Source organism: Panthera leo, chromosome A1, assembly GCF_018350215.1.
Source record: "Panthera leo isolate Ple1 chromosome A1, P.leo_Ple1_pat1.1, whole genome shotgun sequence".
NCBI lineage: Eukaryota > Metazoa > Chordata > Mammalia > Carnivora > Felidae > Panthera > Panthera leo.
This window is the reverse complement of record NC_056679.1, coordinates 142,012,050-142,038,487: the sequence shown is the minus strand read 5'-3', so window position 1 is coordinate 142,038,487 and position 26,438 is coordinate 142,012,050. Positions and strand designations below refer to the sequence as shown.

The 26,438-nt window shown below is 33.6% G+C and overlaps 1 protein-coding gene across 9 annotated transcripts in view; it reads left to right on the top strand.

Moving 5' to 3' along the window:
• Positions 1 to 26,438, top strand: part of AP3B1 (adaptor related protein complex 3 subunit beta 1) — a 261,344-nt gene that overhangs the window by 74,342 nt on the left and 160,564 nt on the right. For all 9 annotated transcript variants that reach the window (XM_042941819.1, XM_042941809.1, XM_042941836.1 and 6 more), the window contains one exon: positions 8,566 to 8,748. In XM_042941819.1, the coding sequence (XP_042797753.1) occupies positions 8,566 to 8,748 (183 nt within the window). The remainder of the gene's footprint in view (positions 1 to 8,565; positions 8,749 to 26,438) is intronic.

The window sequence follows — 26,438 nt, the reverse complement described above, 5'->3', positions numbered from 1 at the left end:
GGGTCTGTGAGCCGACCTCTGGAGGATCTGGTATCTTCGATGGAGGCTTCTGTACCCACCCCCGCAGCTCACACTATCAAGGAAAAGGATTTCTGTGTGTCTTAGGATGCTGTCATCAAGTAGCATGTGTATCTGTGCATAGCAGCTGTCTAATAGAGTAGCCACTAGCCTCATATAGCTGTTGTTGTATGGCTTAGCATATGGTTTATCCGGGAAAATGTTGATTGTGCACTTGGGAGGAATGTATAATCTGCTGTTGGTGGGTGGAGTACTTCTGTAGATACATGTTAGGTCTAATTGGTTTATAGTGTTGTTCAGGTCTCCTGTTTATTGATCTTTTGCCTGGTGGTTGTATCCATTATTTAAAGTGAAGTATTGGGGGCGCCTGGGTGGCGCAGTCGGTTAAGCGTCCGACTTCAGCCAGGTCACGATCTCGCGGTCCGTGAGTTCGAGCCCCGCGTCAGGCTCTGGGCTGATGGCTCGGAGCCTGGAGCCTGTTTCCGATTCTGTGTCTCCCTCTCTCTCTGACCCTCCCCCGTTCATGCTCTGTCTCTCTCTGTCCCAAAAATAAATAAAAAATGTTGAAAAAAAAAATTTAAAGTGAAGTATTGAAGTCTCCTATTATTGTAGAGCTGTCTGTTTTCTCCCTTCAATTCTGTCACTGTTTAATGTATTTAGAAGCCCTGATGTTAGGTGCATGTATATTTATAATTGTTTTTAATTTTCCTTTTGTCATTATAAATGTCTCTCTATTTCTAATAACACTTTTTGTTTTAAAGTCTGTTTTGTCTATTTATAGCATTTCAGCTTCCTTATGGTTGCTGTTTACATGATATATCTTTTTCTTTGCTTTTACTGTCAACCTGTTAGTAGTTTTGAATCTAATATGTGTCTCCTATAGACACCATATAGTTTTTAATTCACTGTGACACTATGTGCCTTTTGATTATATGGTTTCATCCATTTACATTTAATGTTATTAGCATAGTTGAATTTATAGCTGCTGTTTACTTGCTTTTCTGTATCCTACCTTTTTTGTTCCTTGTTCCTCCTTTACTACTTTTTTTTATAAGTAAATATATTCTTTTGAACATTTTAATTTCTTTAATAAGTTTTTCACTATGTACTTTTTTTTCCCCGCTATGTACTTTGAAAATACTGTATTTTACTTGAAATTATGGGTGGGATCCTAACCCATCTAGCAAATTTTTTTGTGTCTATAATGTAATAGAAATCTTCATTGTATTTCTTCTATACTGTTTGATGTAATGTAGGAGGTAAACAAATATAGATTTGCCCAATAAATGAAGATAGAAAAGAAATTTGATTCCTATTTAAAAATGTTTATTTAATTTGAGAGAGAGAGAGAAGAGAGAGCATGACTGTGTAGAGGGGCAGAGAGGAGAGAGAGAATTCCAATCAGGCTCCCCATGGAGCCCAATGTGGGGCTCAATCCCATGGCCGTGAGATCCTGACCTGAGCCAAAATCAAGAGCTGGACACTCAACTGACTGTGCCACCCAGATACCCCTCTTTTTTTGTCTTCGGTGTGGCATACTTATTACTCTCTTCTAGGACCCAGATTAGAAATCAGTATTATGGTTAATTTGGTTTTATTAATAATATAAAAACATTTATTTCTTTGATATGCAAGACATTTGGTATAAACTGTGAAGAATAGAGTAAGATCTGTAAGAAACAGATCTTTTATTTTAATGTAATTTACCATGATTTCTCTTGCATTATAGACTAAAAGAAATTTGTTGCATGGCCCAGGAATGAAATCATGAATGAAATGTATATAATGTGTGCATGTCTTCCCAAACAAGATACGCCACAGCCAGAAATTACAGTCTTTGGAATTAGACAGAATTGGGTTTGTCCTACACTTCTGCCTCATGGTAGCTATGTATTAAGCCTTCATAAATTTCAGTTCCCAAATTTGTGTGGCTTGTAATTTCTAATGTATAAAGTTTTATTTGTGTTGAAAGAGCTGTTGTATGTAAAACCCTCATTATAGTGCCTTGTGCTGTAAAAGGGGGTTAAATAAATATTCCAAGTAAGAAATAAATGACACAAAAAGAATGTAAAGGATATATATTTTTTTGTAAATTTGAGATAGTCGGTTATTGATTTCTGACCATTTATTTCTAAAATATAGTAGAAAACGTTGAGTACTTGTTCATAGTAGGTATTTAATATTTGTCGAATGGTTGTGGAATTAATTTGGTACGTTTTTGGTGATGGTAATTATGGGTTTACTATTATTTTTAATATTTTGCTTCCCAAATGGTATACATCATATTCAGTGTTCATGGGCAGATCTTTTGGGGGCTTTGATGGTCTCTTATATGAGACACTCCTTTTTCCTAAAGTGTTACTTACATGTTTATATATTTTTTAATTAAAAGGACATCTATATCTATTTTTCTATCTGTATTAAGTGGCAAAGTTTACACAGATGCCTCTAATTCCAGTACAATAGCCCAGGATTCCTTCTAGCCTCCTGCCTTTTCAGCTTCCTTCTCCAACATTAAAAAATGTGGCTTTTATTATTGACAATATATTTACTTACTTGTTTTGTCCCAAGATGCAGACAAAGTGTTTCAGAATTGCTAGCATGTGCCTTTGTGGGAAGTGGTGAGATGTGGACTGCTAATTGAGTTAAATATTGGTTTAGAGTTGTATTGATATGTAGTCTTCTTTGATGTTACTGTAAATTGAAATTGCTTCATCCTTATATCATTGAACTTGTTATATTGGTGTATAAAAAGGGCTATTGATCTTCTCTATGGTAATTTTATATCCTGCTCCTTTACCAAGTTCTTTTATTGTTTAATTATTTTATTCATGGTTTATTCTAGAAAATATAATGTCTGCTAATAGAGTGATTTTACTTCTTCTTTTCCAAGTCTAATGATTAATTAATTTCTCTTGTGTAATTATATACTTGGGTACTTACTAGTATTAGTATAATATTCAGTAGTAGTGGAGATGGTGGGCATCCTTGTCTTATTTCAGTCTAAAGGAAAGTGTCTGTAATGTGTCTGCGTTCAGTAAGATGCTGACCCTGATGATTTCCTCTTTATCTTTGAGACATAATGGTTTTAAATTGTGTCTCAGGGTTATTTGATGTGGGTTAGTTTTTTTTCCTGGTACTCATTGAATGTTTTTAAAATGTAGGTTTAGAACTTACATTATTTCTGGCAAAGTTTTTTGTTGTTGTTGTTGTTGTTTTTTAAGATTATAGTTTTAAACATTACTTCTGCTTAGTTGTTACTTTTATTTCTTCAGGGATTTAAATTTTATGTAGGTTGGATCTTCTTTGCCTGTCTTACATTTCAACCACTGTGTTGTTGTTGTTGTTGTTGTTGTTGTTTTTCTACTTTTCTTTAATTCCCCTTATTAAATTTTCATTCAGCTGTTTTCTTGCAGGGGCACCTTGCAGTTTAATCATCATGTCTGATTATTTTCTTCCCCTCTCAGTTTCTTTCCTGGTTTCAGTCAACTCCTGTTACATTTCTTCCTGATGTCTTTTGTTTATTTCTTTTCTCTGTTTATGAATTTCTGATTCACGTTCATTTTTCTGATCTTCATATGCTTCGTTGAGGGTATCATTTTGGAGTGTTGCGTTAGACAGTTTGTTTTGTTATTAATTTTTTGTGTGGGCAATTTTCATCAGTTGAATTGTTTTGATTTTCATTTTCTGTTTTCAACACTTGCAGATTACTCACATCTTTACATTTTCTTTGGTCAGGGTTGGTGGTTTGAGTTTGAGGTAGTTTGCAAGATTCCTGGCACAAGAATACCGTTTCTGCCAGAATATCACAGTATGCTTTTTTATTAGATGGCTGTTTTGAGAGAAAGCATGTAGGAAGGGGTGTATGTCCTAAAGTTATTTTGATTTTGTTGTAGTTCTTCTGAATTTCCTCCTCTTATTTCTTTTTTTCTGTCACCTTACATTTTCTAAGGAATTCCTCTTCCTCTACCTCTTTTTTAACTGTTTTCTTCTTGAAATTTTTCTTTTCCAAGACAATCTCATTGAATCCACCCTCCATCTCCTACCCCCTTGAAATTTCTACTTTGTAATCCACTGTGATCCATGAGGAATCTTAGATAGTATTTTTACACTTAGAATACTCTTTCTCTTCCTCCTATTGATTTTAGTTCTTTCTTTTGCTCACCACCAACTTCTGACTGTTTTGGTAAGGGCAGTTTTTTCCTGACTGCCACAGGTCTTTATGGGTTTTTATGATATAAGCATGAAAGATAACTCTCTGGCATTTAGGGCTTATTTTTCTACTTACATGTAATTTGAAGTTTGGGGATTCTTTGTTTTTTAGTTATGCTTAGGACAGTTTTTCATCTTTGATTTTTCTGGCTTTGGGATGGGAGATTCATGTTTTCCTAGGTACCATTAACTTGTTTACCCATTATTTAAATTAATTATGTTTTGGGAATATTTTGTGATAATTTTTTCCTTTGTATGATTACATTCTGTGGTAGAAAGGTTTAAAATACTCTGGTATTTATGCATATATATATATATATATAGGGATTTTAGCTTTATTATTACTTAGTCTTGTCTCTTGTAATTCTTTGTTGAAGGAAGACAGCTATATTTCCTTTCTCTCCCAAGTTAGTATTGGTATTGACATTTAAAACAGTAAGAATTCCAAATAATTTTTGTTTAAAAATTTCCCAATTAAGGGAACTAGGTCTGATTTATTTCCACATTTTGAAAAGGAATTTATTTGTTATCATCAGGAGCTTTTTGGGATTATTATTGTCATGTTGGCATTGCTATTGCTGCTGACAAATATCAATTTGAAAGGTGTTAATCTGTTTAAAAACTTTTATTTACTTAACATATTGGCTATGAGATATACCTTCTGTTGCTTCTTTTAGCCTAAATGAAGACTTTCTAATAATTAAGTTCTCAAAGACAGTTCTATAATTCTCATTTTAAGGAAAGATAGAAATCTAAACATACTAAAATAGAATGCTCTTTCCATTTTAATAGAGTAAGACCAAAATTTATCATATGAATAGTCCTTTCCTAAAAATACATAACTTTGGGTTAAGGAATATAGTTATGGTTAAGGAATATAAGGCTTATGGTAAAATAACTAGAACATTTTAGGGTTACTTAGGTAACTGTTGTCTGAAGATTATCTTTAAGTTTTGAAAGACACCTCACAGCTATAGTCAGTGAAATTAAAAGAGAATATGTTGTTTGTGTTCCATTATCCTCAGTCAGCAGTTACAAGATGTTTTTTACATAATTTCTTTATTGTATATTCCTAGATTTACTATTTTCATCCTATATTCTCTATTTAACATATCTTAAACACTTTTCTTCTTTCCTGTATACCTTTTCTGATGTTCTATTGTAAATTCATTTTTAAATTTTAATACTTTCTCTGGTTTTTCTTTAAGGTAGAAATCCATATTTGTTGAACAATTTAAACATAGCAGTGGACATCTTTTATTTAGAATACCTCAAAAGCAGGGTGGTATTATTTCCTTTTCCTTTCAGGTTAATTGTAAAGAAATCCTTTTGATAGCATTTAACTTTCTAATAGAAAACAGTTTCTTAAGAACACAGATTAGGTCAATGCTTACTGGAAAACTTAGTTGTTTATATATATTTTTTATGACAGAGTTTCTCCTTAATTTACAAAATGATGTTTAATGAATATATTGGTAGTTCGTAACTAAATTATAGGGGTAAGACACCATTTTATAGGTTATTGATTTAATGTTGGTAAAAGCTTCACTGTAGTGGGCAAAAAAACCCCCCACACCTCTGATTTTGTGCAGATGTTTTATTGTGATAGATCTATTATCCAGCTATTAGAAGATAAATGACTGATCTTTCCCATTTTCCATGCCTCAAGAAAATTGAAATAAGAAGGGGAATATCATTTGGGCTGTATGATTAGGGCAAGTTGGATGGCCATTAATTTAAGAGAAGAAAATCTTGGCAGCATTGGCCAACTTATACCATATTATCAATCAAACCTTGATGCACTTCTTGTGATGACCCAGCACTCTCAGGTTTTTGCAACGTTAATTAGAATTCATGACAAAATAGATGCAAGGAAACGTTTTGTACCCTTCATAATTTTATAGAAAATTTATTGTTATTAGAGGAACCATTTGCTTAGTGTGATTTTTTTCATTACCAGCTTGTCAACTAGCATAGATAATCTGGAGAAAATATGAACTCCATAGATGGGGTGTCACTTTTGTTGATGGTTCATGTAGTTTACCTTGGAGCACAGCTAATGGCTGAAGTTCATAGCAACAGCACAGAAAAACGTGGCAACCAAGGGAAGATAAATGAACCATGTTTATAGCTTTAATATAAAAAATACATAAATGGAAAACTGCATTTGAATTTGATGAGCTCATTGCTAGTTTTGTTGGAGTGATTTATTTTTCACCTTATATAAAAAGCTACTATTGACACAGTGAGATGGAAATTAACTGTGTGTTTTTGGGAAACCAATATTTTTGGTTTTAAAATCTGAGTAGATCATTTTATTTTAATTCTGGAAGTTTTATACAATATTGAACATTTAATAGACCAAAATTATCGATTCTGGCATTGGTTAGCCTAGGGTCAGTTTGTTAAATCCATACGATAAAATATCTAAAATGGTCAGTTTTATTTTGTGAAGGTACTTTTCTTTACATTCTTCCTAATTATTTTGTGTTTTCTTAAACTTTATTTGGACATAAGTAATTAGTTTCTTTTTTCATGTTTTCTGTTAATACTTCAGAATTATGTTGTACCTATAGCTCTTGGTGTAATAAATTTAATACCTTTTGGTAGCTGATTTTTCTTTTAATTGTTTGGTGTGTACTAACCATTTTGAAAAAAATCTGGTAGTGTTAGGCAAAATAACTTGATTTTACATAGTATTTCTTTAATTGAAACTTTGTTGGATTGCTGCTTTAATTTCACTGACTATTGTATTCTAAGTGGTATTATTTATTTTTTTACTTTAATATCCTTTACCAATTCATATGTGTGTCTTAATGTAAGATTGGCCTAAATATAAAACATATAGATGGATAGATCTATTTCACAAATACTAAGTTATTCTATAGTTTGAGGTCATAAACTTAGTTGTTTTTAAGGGATTTTTAAATAATACTAATTCTAACCATTTAGAAATATGATTATCACAGAATATAATTTTTGAAGAGTGATTTATGCAGAAGATATCAAAATGTGGAGATGAAAACATGAACTTAACATCCTTTCCATATCAACAGCAAATGGGAAATTATATATATAATACATTTTTTATTTAGTTCACACAAATAATCAATTCTTTGCTTTTTCGATTGAAGTGCATTCATGCTGGGACCAGCAGGCACCAGTACATGGGCAGGGCTGGAGTCAATAAATGCGGCTTCACGTTTATACTGATTGGTAATTCATAAAATCCCCACAGGACTGGAAACTTGTTTAGCATAATAGCAAGTCTATATTCTGAGCTGTTTTCTTTCAATTGTATTGTTGGTTGCATATTAATAAACTAAATGTCAGCCAAGTAGAGGGACAAACACTAAAAATACGAATATCATTGTATCTAATATTTTTCAAAAAGTACCATTTCAGTAAGTTACATTTCTATTTAATTGCTTATTTTAAGTCATTGGGGAAATTTTAGACACTAAAATGAAGATCCCTAGTGTTTAGAAAGAATATGATATTAATTTATTTTTTCAACAGTATTACATTTTGGCTAACTGCACATATATCAATGGTACATATATAGAAGTATTTGTATATTACGTATTCTGCTTAGCTTGTATCTTTATACCAAAGATATCTTAATTTTACCACTTTGTATGACAATTACAAAACAGCATTTATGGTTCATTAATTGGTCTTTGAGGGAGCTGTCTTTTGTTGGTAATATATTATTTCAATTTATACACATTGCTATATAGGTTATATAAAATTTTAGCCTTTGTATTTTCTTTGTAAATATATTGGTAAAAATTAACAGGTGGATTAAAATGTTGAAGATTTGAAAGTGTTTTGTACCAGAAACACTTACAGGTTCCTCAAACACTTTAAGATGAATTCATTGTCATTCTCATTTTAAACTGACATGATGTGGTCTTTGTTAGTGTCTTGATTTTTCTGAATGTTATGTACTAAATAATAAATCTTTAGATTGGAATTTAGGTTAGCTTAAAAATGAAAAATGTACATGACGAATATGTTGAGTCCATCCATGTGTGAACAATTCATTGCTATTTAACATGACAAAAAATTGTTGGATTTGTAGTACTGATACTTCTCTAATTGTAATACTTCAGGAAAGTATTAGCTTTTCAGACATGTTACAGCTATAAAAATTATTCTTTGAGTGAGTGACACTTAAAATTTGTTATTTAAACAATCATTTTGTTAATTAAATAACTGAATACTTTAAACATTCATTGTCATAACACTGATTGTATCTCTGTAATGCCTAAATAGAATCTTTGATGGGGAGGAAGACATTTTTTAATGAGTTACTATTTCTTTCTTTTCTAGCTGGTAGCTGGCAGTGTTGTGATGGCTTTTGAAGAAGTATGCCCGGATAGAATAGATCTGATTCACAAGAATTACCGCAAGCTCTGTAATTTACTAGTTGATGTAGAAGAGTGGGGGCAGGTTGTCATAATCCACATGCTAACTCGATATGCTCGTACACAGTTTGTCAGTCCTTGGAAAGAGGTAAGTGTTGAACAATCTTCCACTTAATGAAGATTAAGAACATGGATGGGCTTTTAAAAATGTGTATAGGAGTAAGGTAATAGAAGTCTGCATATTTATGGAGGACTTTTTTTTCTTATGTTCTTTTGGAAAGCAGAAAATAAATATAAATGCAAGGATAATTTTTCATTATTTTGGTACCGATTGACCTGTCTTTAATGACGTAGTGTATAAACTTTTAGTATGATACCTGGCAGGAGGCCCTTGTTAGGAGCATTAGTGTGATACAGTGTTTTCAGGGATATTGCCAAATCATGGATTTTTTTGCAGTTTGTTGCTTTCCTATCTTTAAGTCTCAACTGCTCAAGTGATTCAATCGTACAAGTGGGTAATGTGCTTCTAGCACATGTAAATTTAAGAGAGTATCTTGCCTTTAATGGTAAATATTACTGACCTTTTAAACTACTTTTTCCTAGTTTTGTATTTTAAAATGTTTGTTTTCCTTTTTTTCACTTAAGCTGATAGAATTTTAGTAAAATTAATAATTAAATATGCCTTAAAACGAAGTTGTTTTCTTTGTGCATATTAACATTAGGCTATGTATACCTACCTAGACACATACCTTCTTGTTACTTTATTGACGATTGAAAAAATTTTACTGCATAGTTTGCAATAGCGATTTCTGTGTGTATATATTTAATATTTAAGTGTAAGTTTTAGCTTGTTTAAAAAAAGAAATCATTAAATCTTATAAGACTAGCACATTCATTCTCATCTTGTGATATTTCTTTTTTGTCTTTTTCAAAAGCAGGTGGAAGTGGGTGGGAGGGAGGTTGGACAAAATGAGTGAAAGGGAGTGGGAAGTACAGGCTTCCAATTATGGAATGAATAAGTCATGGAGATGAAAGGTATAGCGTAGGGAATATGTTCAGTAGTATCGTAATAGTGTTGTATGGTGACGGATGGTAGCTACACTTGTGGTGAGCACAGCAGAATGTGTAGAGTTGTGGAATCTCTATGTTGTACACCTGAAACTAATGTAACATGTGTCAACTATATTTAAATTAAAAAAAGTATAATGCTTTTTTAAAAGTAAAATCTATAATAGATTTTTTAAATCAACTGTGTAAAAAGTAAAAGATCAAAAATCCCCCAATTATGTCATAGTAGTTTGTATAGAAACTTAAGCGTAGGGCTTGAGTGCTTACTACGTTTCACTTTTGTTATTTAGAAATAAAGGAAGTGGAAAAAGAGGTTAGAGTGGGAGAGAGCCAAAGCATAAGAGACTGTTAAAAACTGAGAACAAACTGAGGGTTGATGGGGGGTGGGAGGGAGGGCAGGGTGGGTGATGGGTATTGAGGAGGGCACCTTTTGGGATGAGCACTGGGTGTTGTATGGAAACCAATTTGACAGTAAATTTCATATATTAAAAAATTAAAAAAAAATAAAAATAAAAAAAAAAAAAATAAAAAAAAAATAAAAATAAAAAGTGTATTCACTTCTAAAAAAAAAAAAAAAAAAAAAAAAAAAAGAAATAAAGGAAGTGGAAAACGTATGTAGAATGGAGGAATGTTCATAGTACATACTTTAAGATGTCATATTAAACTTTCAGATGTTTAAAGAAATTTAAATGTTTAAAATATTCATCAGTGCTTTTTACGGTAACTAAATATTATACTAAAAAGTATTTAAAAATTTTTAAAGTATATCTTTATCCAGAAGACTATCTGTATTACTGACTCCATCTTAATTTTAATATTAAGAAAGTATTTAGGTTATTTAAAATTGAAGTATGTTTTGAATTATTCATATATAAAAGTCTCATGCCATATAAGATTAATTGATTGCTTTTTTATATAAAATAAATTGTATTAATCATTGAGCAAAGTAAATTTCTGATGGCACTTTTGCTGGATTAAGCAACGACATGCCACTGCTATAAAAGTCTTGGCCCTTTCATGTAAATGATAACTTTGACGAGAGATTTTTGTTGCTAATGATAGTTTGTTCGATTTCAGCCGGTCCTTTTCCAGAGTGCTCTTTAGATATTTTGTTTTCCTGTTGTAAGGTTATTATAAAGTAATTTTGCCTTATCTAACCACTGTCATTCTTTGATAAGATTTTAAATTTTACTTCCCTGTCACCGTCAAATCATTTTCAGTATCTGTATGCAAATGATCCTTTGCTTTGTTATTATGTAGAAATTACAGTTAAAATCTTTCCTTGCCATATCTTCTGAAAATATGTAACAGACTTTAAAATCTCTATTTTTGTAGTTTGTCTGTTTGTGTTTCTGTTCCTTGAATTATGTTTCATGTTATTTTACATAAAATTCATGTTTAAAGCTATTTACAAAGCCAGGAAGTTAAATTTTGTACTGCCATGTATATTTACTCTTTTGACAGATCATTTGACAAATTGGGGCTATATGTATTCCTTGTGTTTTCACATGTGGATTCTTTGGACATTAACTATTACAAACATGAGATGAAATCCGGTCATTGTCCTGGGTACATTGAAACTGGGCTCAGTGATTTCTCACCTTTGCCACTTACTTGCATTCTGACCTTGGCATTTTCTCTACAGTATGTGGTTAATAGACTTAATTCACTAGTTTTCAGATGTGCACCTCAGGCCTCAGGATGCTGTAACATTGCCACAGGAACAACCCCGGGGTGGTGGTGGGGGGCGGGGGGACAGTGGTGGTCTAGACTCTGTAGCTCTCTGGGTTCTTGCCTCTGTTCCAGACAGAGCAGCCTTCATCTTTGTCCGCCCTTCATATACAGCTTTGAATATGGCTTCCTTTGAGAAAGATTCCTTGGCTTAAAGAAAAAAAAAAAATAAAAGAAGAAAACCTTACTAAAATAGAAGATTTCTAAGGGTTTAGGTAACTATAAACATAACTTTTTTTTTAATTGTACAACGAGGTCAGCCACATGGTGAAATAAAAGCGAAGTCGTCCTTCTCATATCATAACCTCTTGGTTGACCCCTTAGAGGAAACTGTTTAATTTCTGTTGTTGTAGTGGTTATAAATTTTACTTTGGATAGCCTATTTCACTTTATTTATTAATTTAAAGTGGTATCAGTTGATTCCAAAATAATCAAGATAACAGGCTTGTGTCTCTTTGTATACATATGTATTCTGTTCGGTACCAGCAGGAAAGATTTGAAAGGGTCATTCTTTATTGCAGTATTAGAAGCAAGGGATTGTCCAAGAGGTTAGACTTTTAGCACAGATACATTTTATAAAATTAAAGTTCAAATGGTTATCATCATTTAGACCATGTTCATGCTTACTCTTTGAGTTAACTCATCTCAGACTTTGTCTCTGGCTTGTTAGAATTCTGTTTTACTGAGCAACTTTTGAGGGAGCAGTCCAAGCACTTGTAGTCTTGGAGAGTTTATGGCTTACACTTTAACTTGCATCCATCTTTTTAGGACTGTACATGGTAATTTTAACTTTAAAATTTGGCAGCCTGAATCATGAAGCTGGAAGAAACTTAGGAGGATTCTGCATTTATATCTGCTTTCATTTTTCAGTTTTCATGTTGCAGAAAGCCTATCATGCGGTAAAGAACTGCTAAGAATGTTATGGGATAGAAAGACAAAGTGTATCAGTATGCTAGCATAGTCATTGCTGACTTGTTAAAATCCTTTTTTATCTTTTTACCTTCAGGTCTTGGATGTGGTTTTTTTTTTTGTTTTTTGTTTTTTTGTTTTTTTTTCATGAAATTAGCAGAATATAAAGATGGTCATTCTAGCACCTCATCCCCATTTACATACAGGCAGAAGTCACTTATATAAATGCTATATGAACACCATATTACGATATATAAAGAGCCATTTGTCTTGAAGTAAAAGATTTTACAAATGAGAAAACGGTCTCACTAAAATTATAGATTAATTTAAAAGTTAAAGGAAAAAACTGCCTTTAAATACTAAATTTATTAAAATCAAGGGGTTTCTCAGAAACTAAGATAATATATGAAAAATAATACAGTGATACTTTAAATTTAACAGTTTATTATTTTGCTGTACTTTGTAGTATTTTATTTGAGATAGGACAGTAACAATTATTAGACCCATTTTATAGATGAAGAAACTGAGGCATATAATGTTCAACAACTCATAGAAGATAATATTGCTTATAAAATGTGGAACCAGAAATATAAACAGAGTAATCTGATGCCTAGATCAGATTTATATTCTGATATATATCCTATATATTCTATTACCTCATGACTTTTAAGTTAAAGTGTCTTTTCGCTTACTTTAATAACTTTCTCTGTGTTTGTTTACTGCATTCTGGTTGAAGCCATTTTTGAAGTTCCCCGCGCACCCCCCCCCCCATCCATGGTGCTTAGATATTGCAGTTAGCTAACAACTATAATTAAATTTGTTTTTCAGAGAGAAAAATCATGTTTCTTATTGAATTTTTAAAATATTTGTTTATAAACTTGAAAGGTAGCAAAATTATTTTTTTGAGGGATTGAAAATTAGTAGAAACCTTTTTTGAGATGAGCTGATGTAACATGCTTTTGTCAATAAGTTCTCAGATGAACACATCATATACAAACAAGCTTCTTCAGGGCAGAAGAGATTTTTAATTTAGTTTATTTGCATCATTATAGATCAGTATTTAGGCTGTTTATATGTAAATGTATGATTTGAGGAACAATTAAGTGTTGACAAAGTAGATTGCAGTCATATCAATTGCAGTGCATTTTCCATAATTTTTCTAACTGACATCTTTGATGATAAATAGTGGATGCCAAGTCAAAGCCGATTATACAGTGCACTAGGAATTCATGGGGCTGTCAGGGAGAAGACCGATTGACTTTAAATTTACATATTAATGAGAAGATTTGTTAAGAGGGTGCTTGACTATAGAAAATAACAGCGTATTTATAGGGCACGACATTTTATAAATAAAGCTGATGCAGGAAAATGGAAATTAAACCTTTTAGGTTAATAAATTCAAGAGACTGCTAAAATGCATATTTGCATTTTTATTTTCTCAAATTTACCTTACTCTTTACAGTACATGTAGGTGTTTTGTTTGTTTTTTTTTTTTATTCTAGGTCAAGGTTGTATAATTTTCAAGGATATAAAATTACTTAAAGCTTTTCTTTGTGTCATTCAAGCCTATTATGGAAGAATACTTGAAGCATAAATGTAAATCTCTAATACTAAAGTTACTTTTGTAGAAAAAATGAATTTTAGAAAATAAATGTTATAAAACACTAAGTAAATTTTAAGAGTATTAAAAAAACCCAAAACCCTTTAGTGGTATTAATTATAAACCAAAACAAAGCTCGCGTTCTGGGGCCTGAGAAAGGTTTTTAGTTTTATGAATTTAGCTCTTTAACCTTAAACTTTCTCTAGGAGATGACAATTTTGCAAGAATTATCAAATTTTTTTACTTTCATGATTTAGAACTTCAAACTTTATGTACTCACAGTTACTTTTTGCATATGAATCCAGCTAATATAATTCTAGTGGCATTATGCATGCCATTTTGAAATTTGGAGTGATGAATTTACTTTTATTTCTCTCAGTATATCTGTATTTCAATTATAAAACCTTAGGTGGGTGTAAGAAAGTTCCAGTTTAGAATTTTGTTTAAAGTATTTTTGAGATAAATTCCTTAAGTTTTTTAGGGACAGCCGTAAAATAAGAACTAACCCGAACACAAAATTCATATACGTAGTTCTTGATTGGCAATTTTCTGAAAATACAAAGGTACTGTGAGAGTCCACCATGTCCTGTCTTCCAGGACCTACATGTTAGAGATTATTTTTTATTCAGTTTTAATTTTCTTTACAAGTTAATTTTCTTTGTAAAATAAATTTTGTATTGTGTCTTACTAATGAACTATTTTTGAATCTCTTGTGCGTAATTTTTAAATAACAGTAGGGAGGAGTTATGGTAGAATCCGTACTGTACAGTTCAAATACAAAAGTTTTTTGTGCACTTTTTCAGGCACCTATTGATAAAGAGTTCAGTATGCAGTTTATTGGGAAACTGTGGACCACTAGCAGATACTGAAATGGGGTTTCCTTCTCTCCATTAGTTATGAAGTATTTATCTTAAAGATTCCTTATTCTTCTTCTTGTTCATAATTTATTTTTGGTTGGATTTTTTAATCCATGAAGTTTCCTTTTTAAAAATATTTTAGGGCACCTGGGTGGCTCAGTTGGTTAAGCGTGGGACTCTTGATTTTGGCTCAGGTCATAAATCTCAGGGTTGTGAGATCCAGCCCTGCATTGGGCTCCATGCTGGGTGTGGAGCTTGCTTGAGATGCTCTGTCTCCCTCTGCCCCTCCCCCACTTGCACCCACACACGGTCTCACTCAAAAAAAAAAAAAAAAAAAAAAAGTAAAAAAAACAAAAAATATATTTTAAACTTTATCCAAGTAGGCATGTATGTGGTTTAAAAAAGTAAATTAAATAATACCACCTGGCTTGTAAGAAACATTTTCCTGTTCCACCCTTCCCCATGCCTGGATTTAGCTACCTCTAATTCTTTTAGACACGTGTGTATTTAACTTTCTCCGTTTCTCAGTAATATGCATATTTTTTAGTAATATGCACATATTGCTGTTTCTTGATTTATGAATGACTTCCTATTATAGAAATGGAAGATTTGGCATTCTTGTCATATATTATCTCATAGTTTCACTCTGTCCCTATTCCATCTTTGCAATATAGTTTTATTAGAATTTTTAAATAATTGTATATTGTTCATTTAATTATGACTTTGCAGATATTATTTCTGTATAGTAACATTCTTATCCTTTTTGGTGGAATCAGAATCAGTATTCTCTTGGGGCTTATGTATTTGAAATGCCATGTTACTTTTATTTTTTAAATTTTACAAATTTTTTAAAGTTTATTTATTTATTTTGAGAGAGCACGGCAGCAGGGGAGGGGCAGAGAGAGAGGGAGAGAGAATCCCCAGCGGGCTGCACACTGGCAGCACAGTGCTGGATGTGGGTCTTGAGCCCACCAACTGTAAGATCATCATCTGAGCCTAAACCAAGAGTCAGAAGCTTAACCAGCTGAGCCACCAGGTGTCCCGTCATGTTACTTTTTTACTTGACATCTCGGTTGGATATAACACTGTTGGGTCACACCTTTTTTTCTTCTTTTTCAGAGAGCTCTCCTTGTAGGCACAGATTTTTTTTCCTTTGCAGGTGATTTGGTTTTTTTTGTTTGTATCCCAGAAAGCTGTTTTTTTTCCAACTCTATAAAGATTAGTGAAGTTGCCTCTTGATGCGGATCATTCTATCTGATCTACATATTTACTTCTTCATTTATTTTGTGGAATTTTTTGAATTCTTTTCTTTGATGTTCCAAGTTTTTTTTTCTTGCTCCGTTTGTCTTTTATATGCTTCATAAATGCCAGTTATGCTATTTTACAGTCTTTGTGTACTCTGTCACCTTTAAAAAAAATTGCTTCAGTGTTTGTCTTTTTATTTGCATTTGTATTTCTCAAGTCTTTTTTTTTTTTTTTTTTGTAAGAGCATGAGTGATGGAGAGGCAGAGAGAGGGAGACAGAGAATTTGAAGTAGGCTCAGCACAAAGCCCAGTTTGAGGCTCAAACCTGTGAACGGTGAGATCATGACCTGAGCTGAAGTCAGACATTTAACTGACTGAGCCATCCAGGCACCCCTCAAGTCTTTTTGTCAGTAATTTGATTTTCAGTGATCTTATCTGTCTTTAACAGTTTTTGTTTACTTTGATAATGATACTGCTTTGGGTTTTATTTTATTATATTTATTTTGAGAGAGAGAGACAGAGACAGAGACAGAGAGAGAGAGAGAGAGAGAGCACTCCCACAAGAGAGGGTCACAGAGAGAATCCTAAGCGGGCTCTGTGCCAGCACAGAGGCCAATTTGGGCTTGATCTCATGAACCGGCAGATCACGCCCTGAGCCGAAATCAAGAGTCAGACACTTAACTGACTGAGCCACCCAGGCACCCGCTTTGGATTTTACTTATTCAAGTGTCAATCTTACATTTCCTTTATTATATAGTTTTATCATCTCATCTTTGAACTTCCGTTTTCTTGAGTTCATATTCAAGAACTTGAGAACCTCTTGGAGAATTTACTTTCGATACATAGGGAATATTTTTTTCCAGAATGATTTGTCTTTTGTATTTTTAGTGTGTGCTGTGAATATGTAGCCTAGTTATTGTGCTCTTTTCATATTGAAAATACTTGGGAAGCTCTGGTACAGACATTCATTCTGACACAGTGTGACTTCTTAGTTTTGTACCCACACCTAAAGATAGTTTGTTTCTTCCTCTTAGTTTTCAATTTGAGGTGTGTGTATTTTATGTCATACTCTTTTTTGATTTAGTGGTAGCCTTAGGGCATTTGGGGAAAGGAGTAATTTTGGGGGTAGTAAATTTAGCATCAGCAGAGATTGAAGTTGTTTTTTTAGAATGCCTGAGCAGTTTTTCTGGAATTTTCTTAAATGTTCTTTATGAGTATTCGTACCACCTAGTATATTCCTATGGAAAGATATTCTTGATCTTTAAATTAATTTCTGTTATTCATTGCTTCATCCAAGAACTTTTTTGCTCAATAAAGTAGCTGCTAGCCACATGTGACTGTTTAACTAAAATTGAAAATCAATTTTTCAGATGCATTAGCCACATTTTAAGTGCTCAGTAGTCGCACATGGCTAGTGCCTACTGTATTAGATGGTGCTGATATAAAACGTTTCCTTTACCATAAAAGTTTCTTTTGGGCAGTGTTGCTCCAGAGTCATCACTTCTTTCAGGGAGAGCCAGCTTTGTTGTTTACTCTGCCATGTGCTTCTCTTCACCTATTTTCACCACTAACCCCCTCACCACCCTACCCACCCATTAGATTGAAAAGATAAGAATAACTTTTCTTTGTTTTCTTCTAAGTTTGGGGAGGAGAAGGTTATTAATGAACATTCTCAGGAAGCAAGGAATATGTGTTTCTAAAATCTGCTGTTTAAAAAAAGCTTTGTTTAAAAAAAAAAGGTTGTGCCAATAGATTATGACAGTTGTTCCATTACAGTTCACTGTTTTTTGCTAGTTTTAATATTTTTATTTTCCTCACATTTTTTATATTGGGAAAAGAGATTACATTCTCTGTCTTTATTTTACCATCCTTTCCTAGAAGTCTCAAAATGTTCATAGTTTTAAGTGTTTTATGACTTTTAACATGTACCAACTGAATTTTAGGAGGAGAGAATTAGAGTGTAAGGAGTTAAGAAAGGTTATTCATTCTTTTGCCCTTCTCTGATATCTGTCTGCTAAGTTTCCTCTTTTCTCTGAGCTTTTTTTTTATATTCTCCCATAGATACTTGTATTGTTGTAATGTCTCGACTGTATCATCCATTCATTTCCTCATATTTTTCTCTGTGTTAGTTTTATTCTAGCATAAAGGAGTGGATATAATTAATAATGAATCACCTGACAAGTCACTTATTTACATTTAATTTTGTGATTTTGCTGCTTAATAGTTTCTGTATTCACCTGAGAAAAGATGATTTTCTGTAAACTAATAATGTAATTTGAAACATCCAGTTTTCTTCTCTGTGATTTGTTTAGTTGTGTCTATGTATAGACTTTAGATTTCTGAGACATATCTTAAAATCACTGAAGTCTTCCTGGAAGTAGCAAACCTTCAGTAGATTCCACAGTTCTAAAATAGTCACATCAGACAGATTCTGCCAGTGTATTGTTGTCTAGGTGGTGTAGAGAATGCAGCACTGTTAATTGTCTCAAACAGCCACCCCCATTGAAAGATCTTCCCTGCAAACATTTTCTACAGAGATTGAGCACCTGCATAGTTTTGAAGAAGCCATGTTGCTCTTGAGCCTAATGTAGTCTAGTTAATGTTAATAATTACATTCCTCTTGTAGGTGATGGGTTTAGGAATGGACATATAATGCAGTTCTGGCTAATGGGATGTAATGGGAGGCATGAGAAAACTGAGATGTGGAGGGGGTATATGAAAAAGGTTTACTTTCACATAAAAAGCATCAGGACATTTGACTTGCAGTTGAGATATAGTACCTCATGAACTTAAGAGTTTCAGCTTCTAATAGAATGCCTTGATTGGGTTAACTCTCTAGAAATGTTTTGCAAAAACCAGCTATCTAAAGTCACTGTAAAATAGCCACAAGTAGGAAAAAACTAGAGAGGATTCTATATACGAAAGGCTGAAATTTCAAGGTGTGAGATTTTGAGTTTGCAGGTTTTTGTCTGAGGTTACTCCTGTAACTCACATGGTAATGGAAAGAGCCACAGCCTTGCTTACCCAGCTGTCAGAGAACAGACTTCAAGACTGGCAGAATACCTAACAATTCGGAGGAAGTTCCAGAAGGGTGTGGGAACCACAGAAGGATGAACCCCCTGGAAATCATGGAAACAGCATCCAAATCCTTGGCTGAACAATAAAGTGGAGATGTATGAGAAAGACTCTAGTGGATGTAGTAAAAAAGCAGCTCCTGGAAGATGATAAAGCTAAGTGGACATTCCCCTTGCTGGCCACATTAAGACAGACAGAGTTTGGAGTTTGAGATCAGTAGCACACTAGTTATAACAAATATCAGTATACTTCAGAAGAATTCAATACATTGTAAGGAAGACTTTTATAGTGTGTGGTTGATTGTGTCCAGAATGTACGTTTAAAAAATCAGGGCTCATGAGAAACAAATGAATAACTGCTGCTCAAGAGAAAAAACAGTCAAGTAGAAAGTCACCTCAGGATAGTCAAGAAAAGGCAATTACAGGTAAATAAAGCAGTTATATCTATGGCCAAAATACTAAAAGCAACATCAGCGTGTTGAATGAATACATGAGGAATCTTAACAGGACAGAAGACTCCATAAGAAAGAACCAGATGGAGGGGCGCCTGGGTGGCTCATTCAGGTAAGCGTCTGGCTCTTGGTTTCAGCTCCTATCATGATCTCAGGGTTTTTGAGTTTGAGCTCCGCATTGGACTTTGCCCTGAGATTCTCTCTCTCCCCCTCTGTCTGCCCCTCACTTGCTCGCTTTCCCTTTCTCTGAAAATAAATAAATAAACATTTTTTTAAGTTAAAAAAAGAACCAAATGGAAAATATAGGGCTGAAAAATACAATGATTAAATGAAAAGTATAGTAGATGGGCTTAACAGCTGAAAGGAGGCAGTAAAAGAGTCAAGAATCCTGAAGGTAAATCGTAGAAATTATTCAGTCTGAAAAACAAAAAAAGCAAGTGGAGAGTCTGAGAGCCTTGTGGAATAATATCAAACAGAATGAAATGCTTCTAACTGAAGTTCCAGAATGAGAGTAAAGAATGTGAATGAAACAGAATAAATACCTGAAGAAATAAAGACTGAAAAATTTCAAATTTAGTTGAAGGGGGAAAATCCAAGCACACTGATCCAGGAAACTTATCAAATTCTCCAACAAAACAAGTAAAAAGTCACACTTCTATGCATCATAGTCAAACTTCTGAAACCGAAAGGGAAAAAGAAAACAGTGAAAGAGACAGAGATAAATAATACATTATATATAGAAGAACAATGATATGGCTAACTGCTGATCAGAAACAGTGGAGTCTAAAAAGCAATGGAATATCATCTTTCAATTATTGGCAGGAAAAACTGTCAACAAAGAATTCTGTATTGAACAAATCTAATCTTCAAAAATAAAGATGGAATGGAGACATTTTCAGATGAACAAAATTGAAAAATTCATACATGGGAAATATATAAGAAATACTACAAGACATTGTTTAGGTTCAAGAAAACTGGTAACAGATGGTAATTCGTAACTATAGAAGAGAATAAAGAATGAAAGAAATGGTATATATGTGGGTAAATATTATAAATTATGCCTTTTCTTTTTTTTCTTTATTTAACATACAATTTTTGTAACACATAAACACACAAATTATCTATCTCTTTGTCTCTGGCAGTCATAGATTGTACTTACGCTTGAACTCTAAACTTTTGTGTAAACCTTTGCCTACAGTGCCACAAAGTCTTTGTGTAGACGTATGTTTTTATTTCTGTAAGAGTGGAATTGCTGCATTGTGTAATAAATATATTCTTTTCCCCCTTCTTATCTCCACTTTCCACTCACTAAACAATCACTTCTGTTAGCTCTGTATTTGACCGGTTATCCATATATTATTTTTAGAACAACTTGCTTACATAACTTTTAGCAGTGACTCAAAGGATATCACTTAATTTAGGTATATCAGTATTTTGGAGTTAATGAAAAATAAGTGGTCCCTTTAAAATTTTCTATTTAAAGAGTTTTTATAACCTAGATTTTTTTGCTTTTTAAAGTTTTTAAATTGTTGTTTTCTGGATCCCTATCTACCTTACTTTATCTACGGTATAGTTTTTTTTTTTTTCTGTTTACATTTTAGAGTTCCCCATAAGACTAAAAAAAAAGAAACTTTACTGATTTATTGCCTCCTCCATGAAATATCCACAAATATTTCATAACCTCTGCTCTAACCCTGTTCTTCTTTTTCATTGTCGTAAAGGAGAATTACATTTTTCAGTTTCAGTTCAGTAGACATTTACCTTCTCTAGTGTATTTTCTCTATTTCAGGGGTTAAGGTAAAGAAAGAATGAATACATGTGGAATCATGATTAGTTCTACTTAGGTTGATTTTAATTTTATTTCATAATTTATGATTGAATGAGAACCACTCTAAAATGTATTCTGCTTAACAAAAAAGCAATTCATATTTATTCCCCATCATTAGATAGGGATTAGTTAGTTTTCAGATGATTAGGACCATTCTTTCTCATGTCTTGGAACCCTACTTAAGTTCCCCATTTGTCACAAGTATATTTTATTTCAGAAAAATTTGAAGAAATGACTTATATAGATCTAGATTCCTTAGTAACAAAGTTTGGAAACTGCTGCATTCAGAAAGCTTGTTTCTTATGTATTGGAGCTGATCATTTAGTCATAAGAAATGAAAAGTGCTGTGGGCAATTGAACATTGTGAATTTTCATAGTGGCTCAACAGAAAGTTACTGGGCACAGGTGTTTCTGTAATTGTGATGTATTGGGGCAGATTCAGTGTTCAATGGTCCTCAAACCCACACTTCCACCTGTGTGGCATAGTGGTCACTGGGCTGTGATATAAAACATGTAAAGTGAAGAGCATAGCATTTACCACACGAAAGGAAAAAAGTCTCAAACCACTATGCATATCCTGGTTTGTTTTATATAGACCTAATTTTGGGGGAGGGAGATGACTTCTTTTTTTCCTTTGAGAAAAATATTAAATTTAAACTTTTATTAAACATGACCCTTTTTCCCTAGTGAATGCATTTCTCTGGTAAGGTGTCCATTAGCTATCCATACTGAATAGCTAATTTAACTAAGCCAGTACGATATTGCTAATCACCTACCCGCTCTGGTCTTGCTAGGCACATCTAACCCAATATCCTAGAGATATACCACTGGTATATTGCTATCGTATCTCTGAACTGAATGTTTGTGTTCCCCCAAATTCATATGTTGAAGTCATAACCCCTAATGTGATGGTATTTGGAGGTGAGGACTTGGGAAGTAATTAGCTTTATTTTTTTTTAATATTTTATTAAAAAATATATATATATTTTAATGTTTTTACTAATTTTGAGAGAGAGAGAGGGACAGAGTGCGAGCAGGGGTGGGGCAGAGAGAGAGGGAGACACAGAATCTGAAGCAGTCTCCAGGCTCTGAACTGTCAGCAGCAGAGCCGGACGTGGTGCTTGAATCCATGAACCCCAAGATCATGACCTGAACTAAAGTCGGATGCTTAACCGACTGAGCGACCCAGGCACCCCAGATTTTATTTATTTTAAGTACTCTCTTACACCCATTGTGGGGCGTGAACTTATATTCCTGATCAAGAGTTGCATTCTCTACTGACTGAGCCAGCTAGGTGCCCCTGGAAATAATTAGGTTTAAATGAAGTTGTGAGGGTAGGAGGTCTCACTGTGGGAATAGTGTCCTTAAAGAGACACCAATGAGCTGTTGCTTTCTTTCTCTGCCATGTGAAGGCATAATGAGAAGGCAGCCATTTGCAAGGCAGGAAGTAGGTTCTTACCAGGAACCCAATATGCTAACATGTTGATCTTGGACTTGCCAGCCTCCAAAACTGATAATTAAATGTCCATTGCTTAAGACACCCAATCTGTGGTATTTTGTTACTATGCTAATACAAGTATCATGGATTGCATGAGAATGTCATGTTGTATTCCCCTGCATAGCTTTTAAACATGAGATGATAGTCTGTGTCCACAGCAGATTGTAGATTGTTTTGTCCTTGTACAAATCTTAGATGGTGCTAGTGCCCTCCAGGCTATCACTGAATTCAGAAGGCAAGTGGATATATTCAGTGTCTTTTTCTTGACTACTGTAAATTCCAAGGTAATAAAAGAGAGAGAGATGACAAGATGAAGAATAATGATTCTGAGGTAAAATCCTGGCCCCACCACTTTCAGTCTGTGAGATTATTGATAAATTCATACAAACTTGTGTACCTCAGGTCTTTCGTCTTGTGAAAAAGATGGTGAATACCTGCTTTGCTTACCTCATGGGGTTGTTTTAAGGATCCAGTAAGATACTTGTGAAAGTGCTTTACTAACATCATGGATTACTTCAGCTGAAGTTGCTTTTTATTTCTACTGATTCCAGTGTTACTGGTCACATGTTGCAAAAGTAGATGTTTTTCAGGAATATTTGATTCTTTCATCAATTTTTATATATAAGCAGATTTTACATTATGCAGTTCTTAACTGTTGTCAATTTTATTTTTTTCTTTATATTTTGTTATTCCTTATGAACTGACATTAAGATCATAGTTTGTGTTTATTTCGTAGTAAATCCATTGAGATAAAATGAGCAAGTCTCTCTGTATCCTAAGATCTCTTAAAATCAAAGCTTATATTCAGAGTAAAAAAATGTGGGTTTAAACACTGACTTATTACAGTTTTTGTGGAACATTTGTGTTTGGAGTGTCAGATAAAAAAATTGTATAGAGTATTGCTACTTAAGTATAATTTTACACTTTTCTTTATTCCGTGAGTCTGTGTAATAATAATCACAGTACTTTAAAGATGTATAAACTATGCCTTTATAAATACACTTTATGGAGTAGAAGGTATTTTTTGCCTTCATAAAGTTAATATTTAAAGTAATAACAGTTCTTTTTACTGAAAGTAAATATTTTAGACCAGAGTGAAAAGATTATTTTATTCTGATGTTTTTATATTACCATTTGGTGTGGTCTGTACAAAATGAAGAGAGACCTATCTTCATATGAGAGAGGTTCACATAGTAAATTCAGTGGTTCTTTTTCCCTCCTCTGGTTCTTTTTTTAAATTACCCTCGATTCTTTAGACCACTTTTAGGTTCGTAACAAAAGAGGGCAGAAAATGCAGAGAGTTCCCAAATATAGTTGACCCTTGATAAATACAGGTTTGAACTGCGTGGTTCTCTGTACATGTATTTTTTTTTTTTTTTTTTTGGTAATTACAATATTGTTAATGTATTTTGTCTTCCTTAAGATTTTCTTAATAACATTTTCTTTTCTCTAACTTACTTTATTGTAAGAATACAGTATATAATGCAATATAATGTACAAAATATGTATTAATTGACTTTACGTTATTGATGAGGCTTCTGATTAGTAGTAGGCAATTAGTCATTAAGGTTTGGGGGAATCATAAGTTAAACTTGGAATTTTTAACTGTGTGGGGGTTCAACGCCCCAGCCTTTGTGTTGTTCAAGGGTCATTTGTACTCCTTTTTTCTTTATACACTCAACCTTTCCCATTATCAGCATTCTGTACCATGGTGGTACATTTATTACAGTTAGTGAATGTATATTAATACATCAATTATCACACAAAGTCTATAGTTTACATTAGTTTTGACTGTTGGTGTTGCATTTTCTATATAACATGACTCCACCATCGTAGTATTATAGCAAATAGTTTCACTGCCCTAAAAATCCTGTCCTCTGCCTAGTTGTCCCTCTCCCCTCTGCCAACCTGGCAATCAATAATTTTTACTATCTCCATACTTTTGCTTTTCCTGAATGTCATATAGTTGGAATCATACACTGTGTAGCCTTTCTAGATTGGCTTCTTTCATTTAGTAATATTCATTTAAGAATTCTCCACATCTTTTCATGGCTCTGTAGCTCATTTCTCTTAAGTACCATCTGATGTTCCATTGTTTGGATGTACCACAATGTATGCATCCTTCCCACTTGCTGAAGGATTGTTTGCTGTAAGAATTGGTTATTATGAATAAAGCTGGTATAAACCAGCTTTTTGTGTGTGTGATTTTTATGTTGGACTCATTTGAGTTTGAGTTGTTATGTGGACTCATTCTAATATGAACCAAGCAAGGATCTTGATTACTAGATCCTTTGGTAGGAATATATTTAATTTTGTAAGAAGCTGCCAAATTGTCTTTGATAGTGGCTGTACCACTATGGCTGTACCATTTTGTATGCCCACTGGCAGTGAATTGAGAGTTCCTGTTGCTCCACATCCTCATTAACATTTATTGTGGTCAGTGTTCTGGATTGTGGTTATTCTAATAGGAGTGTAGTGTTATCTCATTATTGTTTCAGTTTGCATTTCCCTAATTATATTTCATGTTAAACTTATTTTTATACGTGTATTTTCCATCTATGTATCTTCTCTAGTGAGTTGTCTGCTCAGGTCTTCTGCTTTTTGAGTTGATTGCTCTCTTATTGTTGAGTTTTAAGAGTTTTTTATTTAGGGGAATTGAAGATGGCAGCAGCATAGGAAGATCCTGAACTCAGCTCTTCTCACAGACATAGCAAACTTATAGCTATAAATAGAATAATTTTCCTCTGAAAAGAACATGAGAACTGGGTGTCTAACACTTCCACAACAAAAGACAAAAGACACAAGACACATATTAAGATGGATAGGAAGGCCAAGACATGGCCTCACCCATGACCCTGTCCCAGATGTGGTGACACCGCAATCAGGAAGGTCCCCCATAGATGAGATTCTCCCTTGAGGAGTATCCCATTTTGGGCACCCTAGCCCTAGGGGCTGGCACCAGAAAGACAAGCCCCCAAAATAATCTGGTTTTGAAAATCAATGTGGACTAAGACCAAAAGAATAAAAAAAAACTGTAGTGATCAAAGAGCTATAGGGAAGAGAGATGTTGCTCTTAGAGGGCTCATTGCAAACCATACCTGCCCTGAGATCAAGTGCAAAAGCAACAGTTTGCTAGTGCATACCATAAACAAGGGAGACCCACTTACTCATTTTATTTAAAAAAAAATTTTTTTTAATATTTATTTTCAAGACAGAGTGGGGGGGGGGGGTGTGGGAAAGGGGCGGAGAGAGAGACACAGAATCTGAAGTGAGCTCCAGGCTCTGAGCTGTCAGCACAGAGCCTGATACGGGGCTTGAACTCAGGAACCGTGAGATCATGACCTGAGCCAGAGTCAGACACTTAACTGACTAAGCCACCCTGCCACTTACTCATTTTAAAGTGTCTGCCAGAGAGATAGAAATTCAGGGGTTTTATCTGGGGATGGAAGTGTTAGTGGATAGTATTTTTGCAATCTCATCTTAACTTTCTAGTGATAGAGCAGACAGACATTGTTCTTGGTGCTCTCCCTCTACTCAGGTACCATTGGAGGGAGTGCTCTGTCCACCCTGGGCTGTA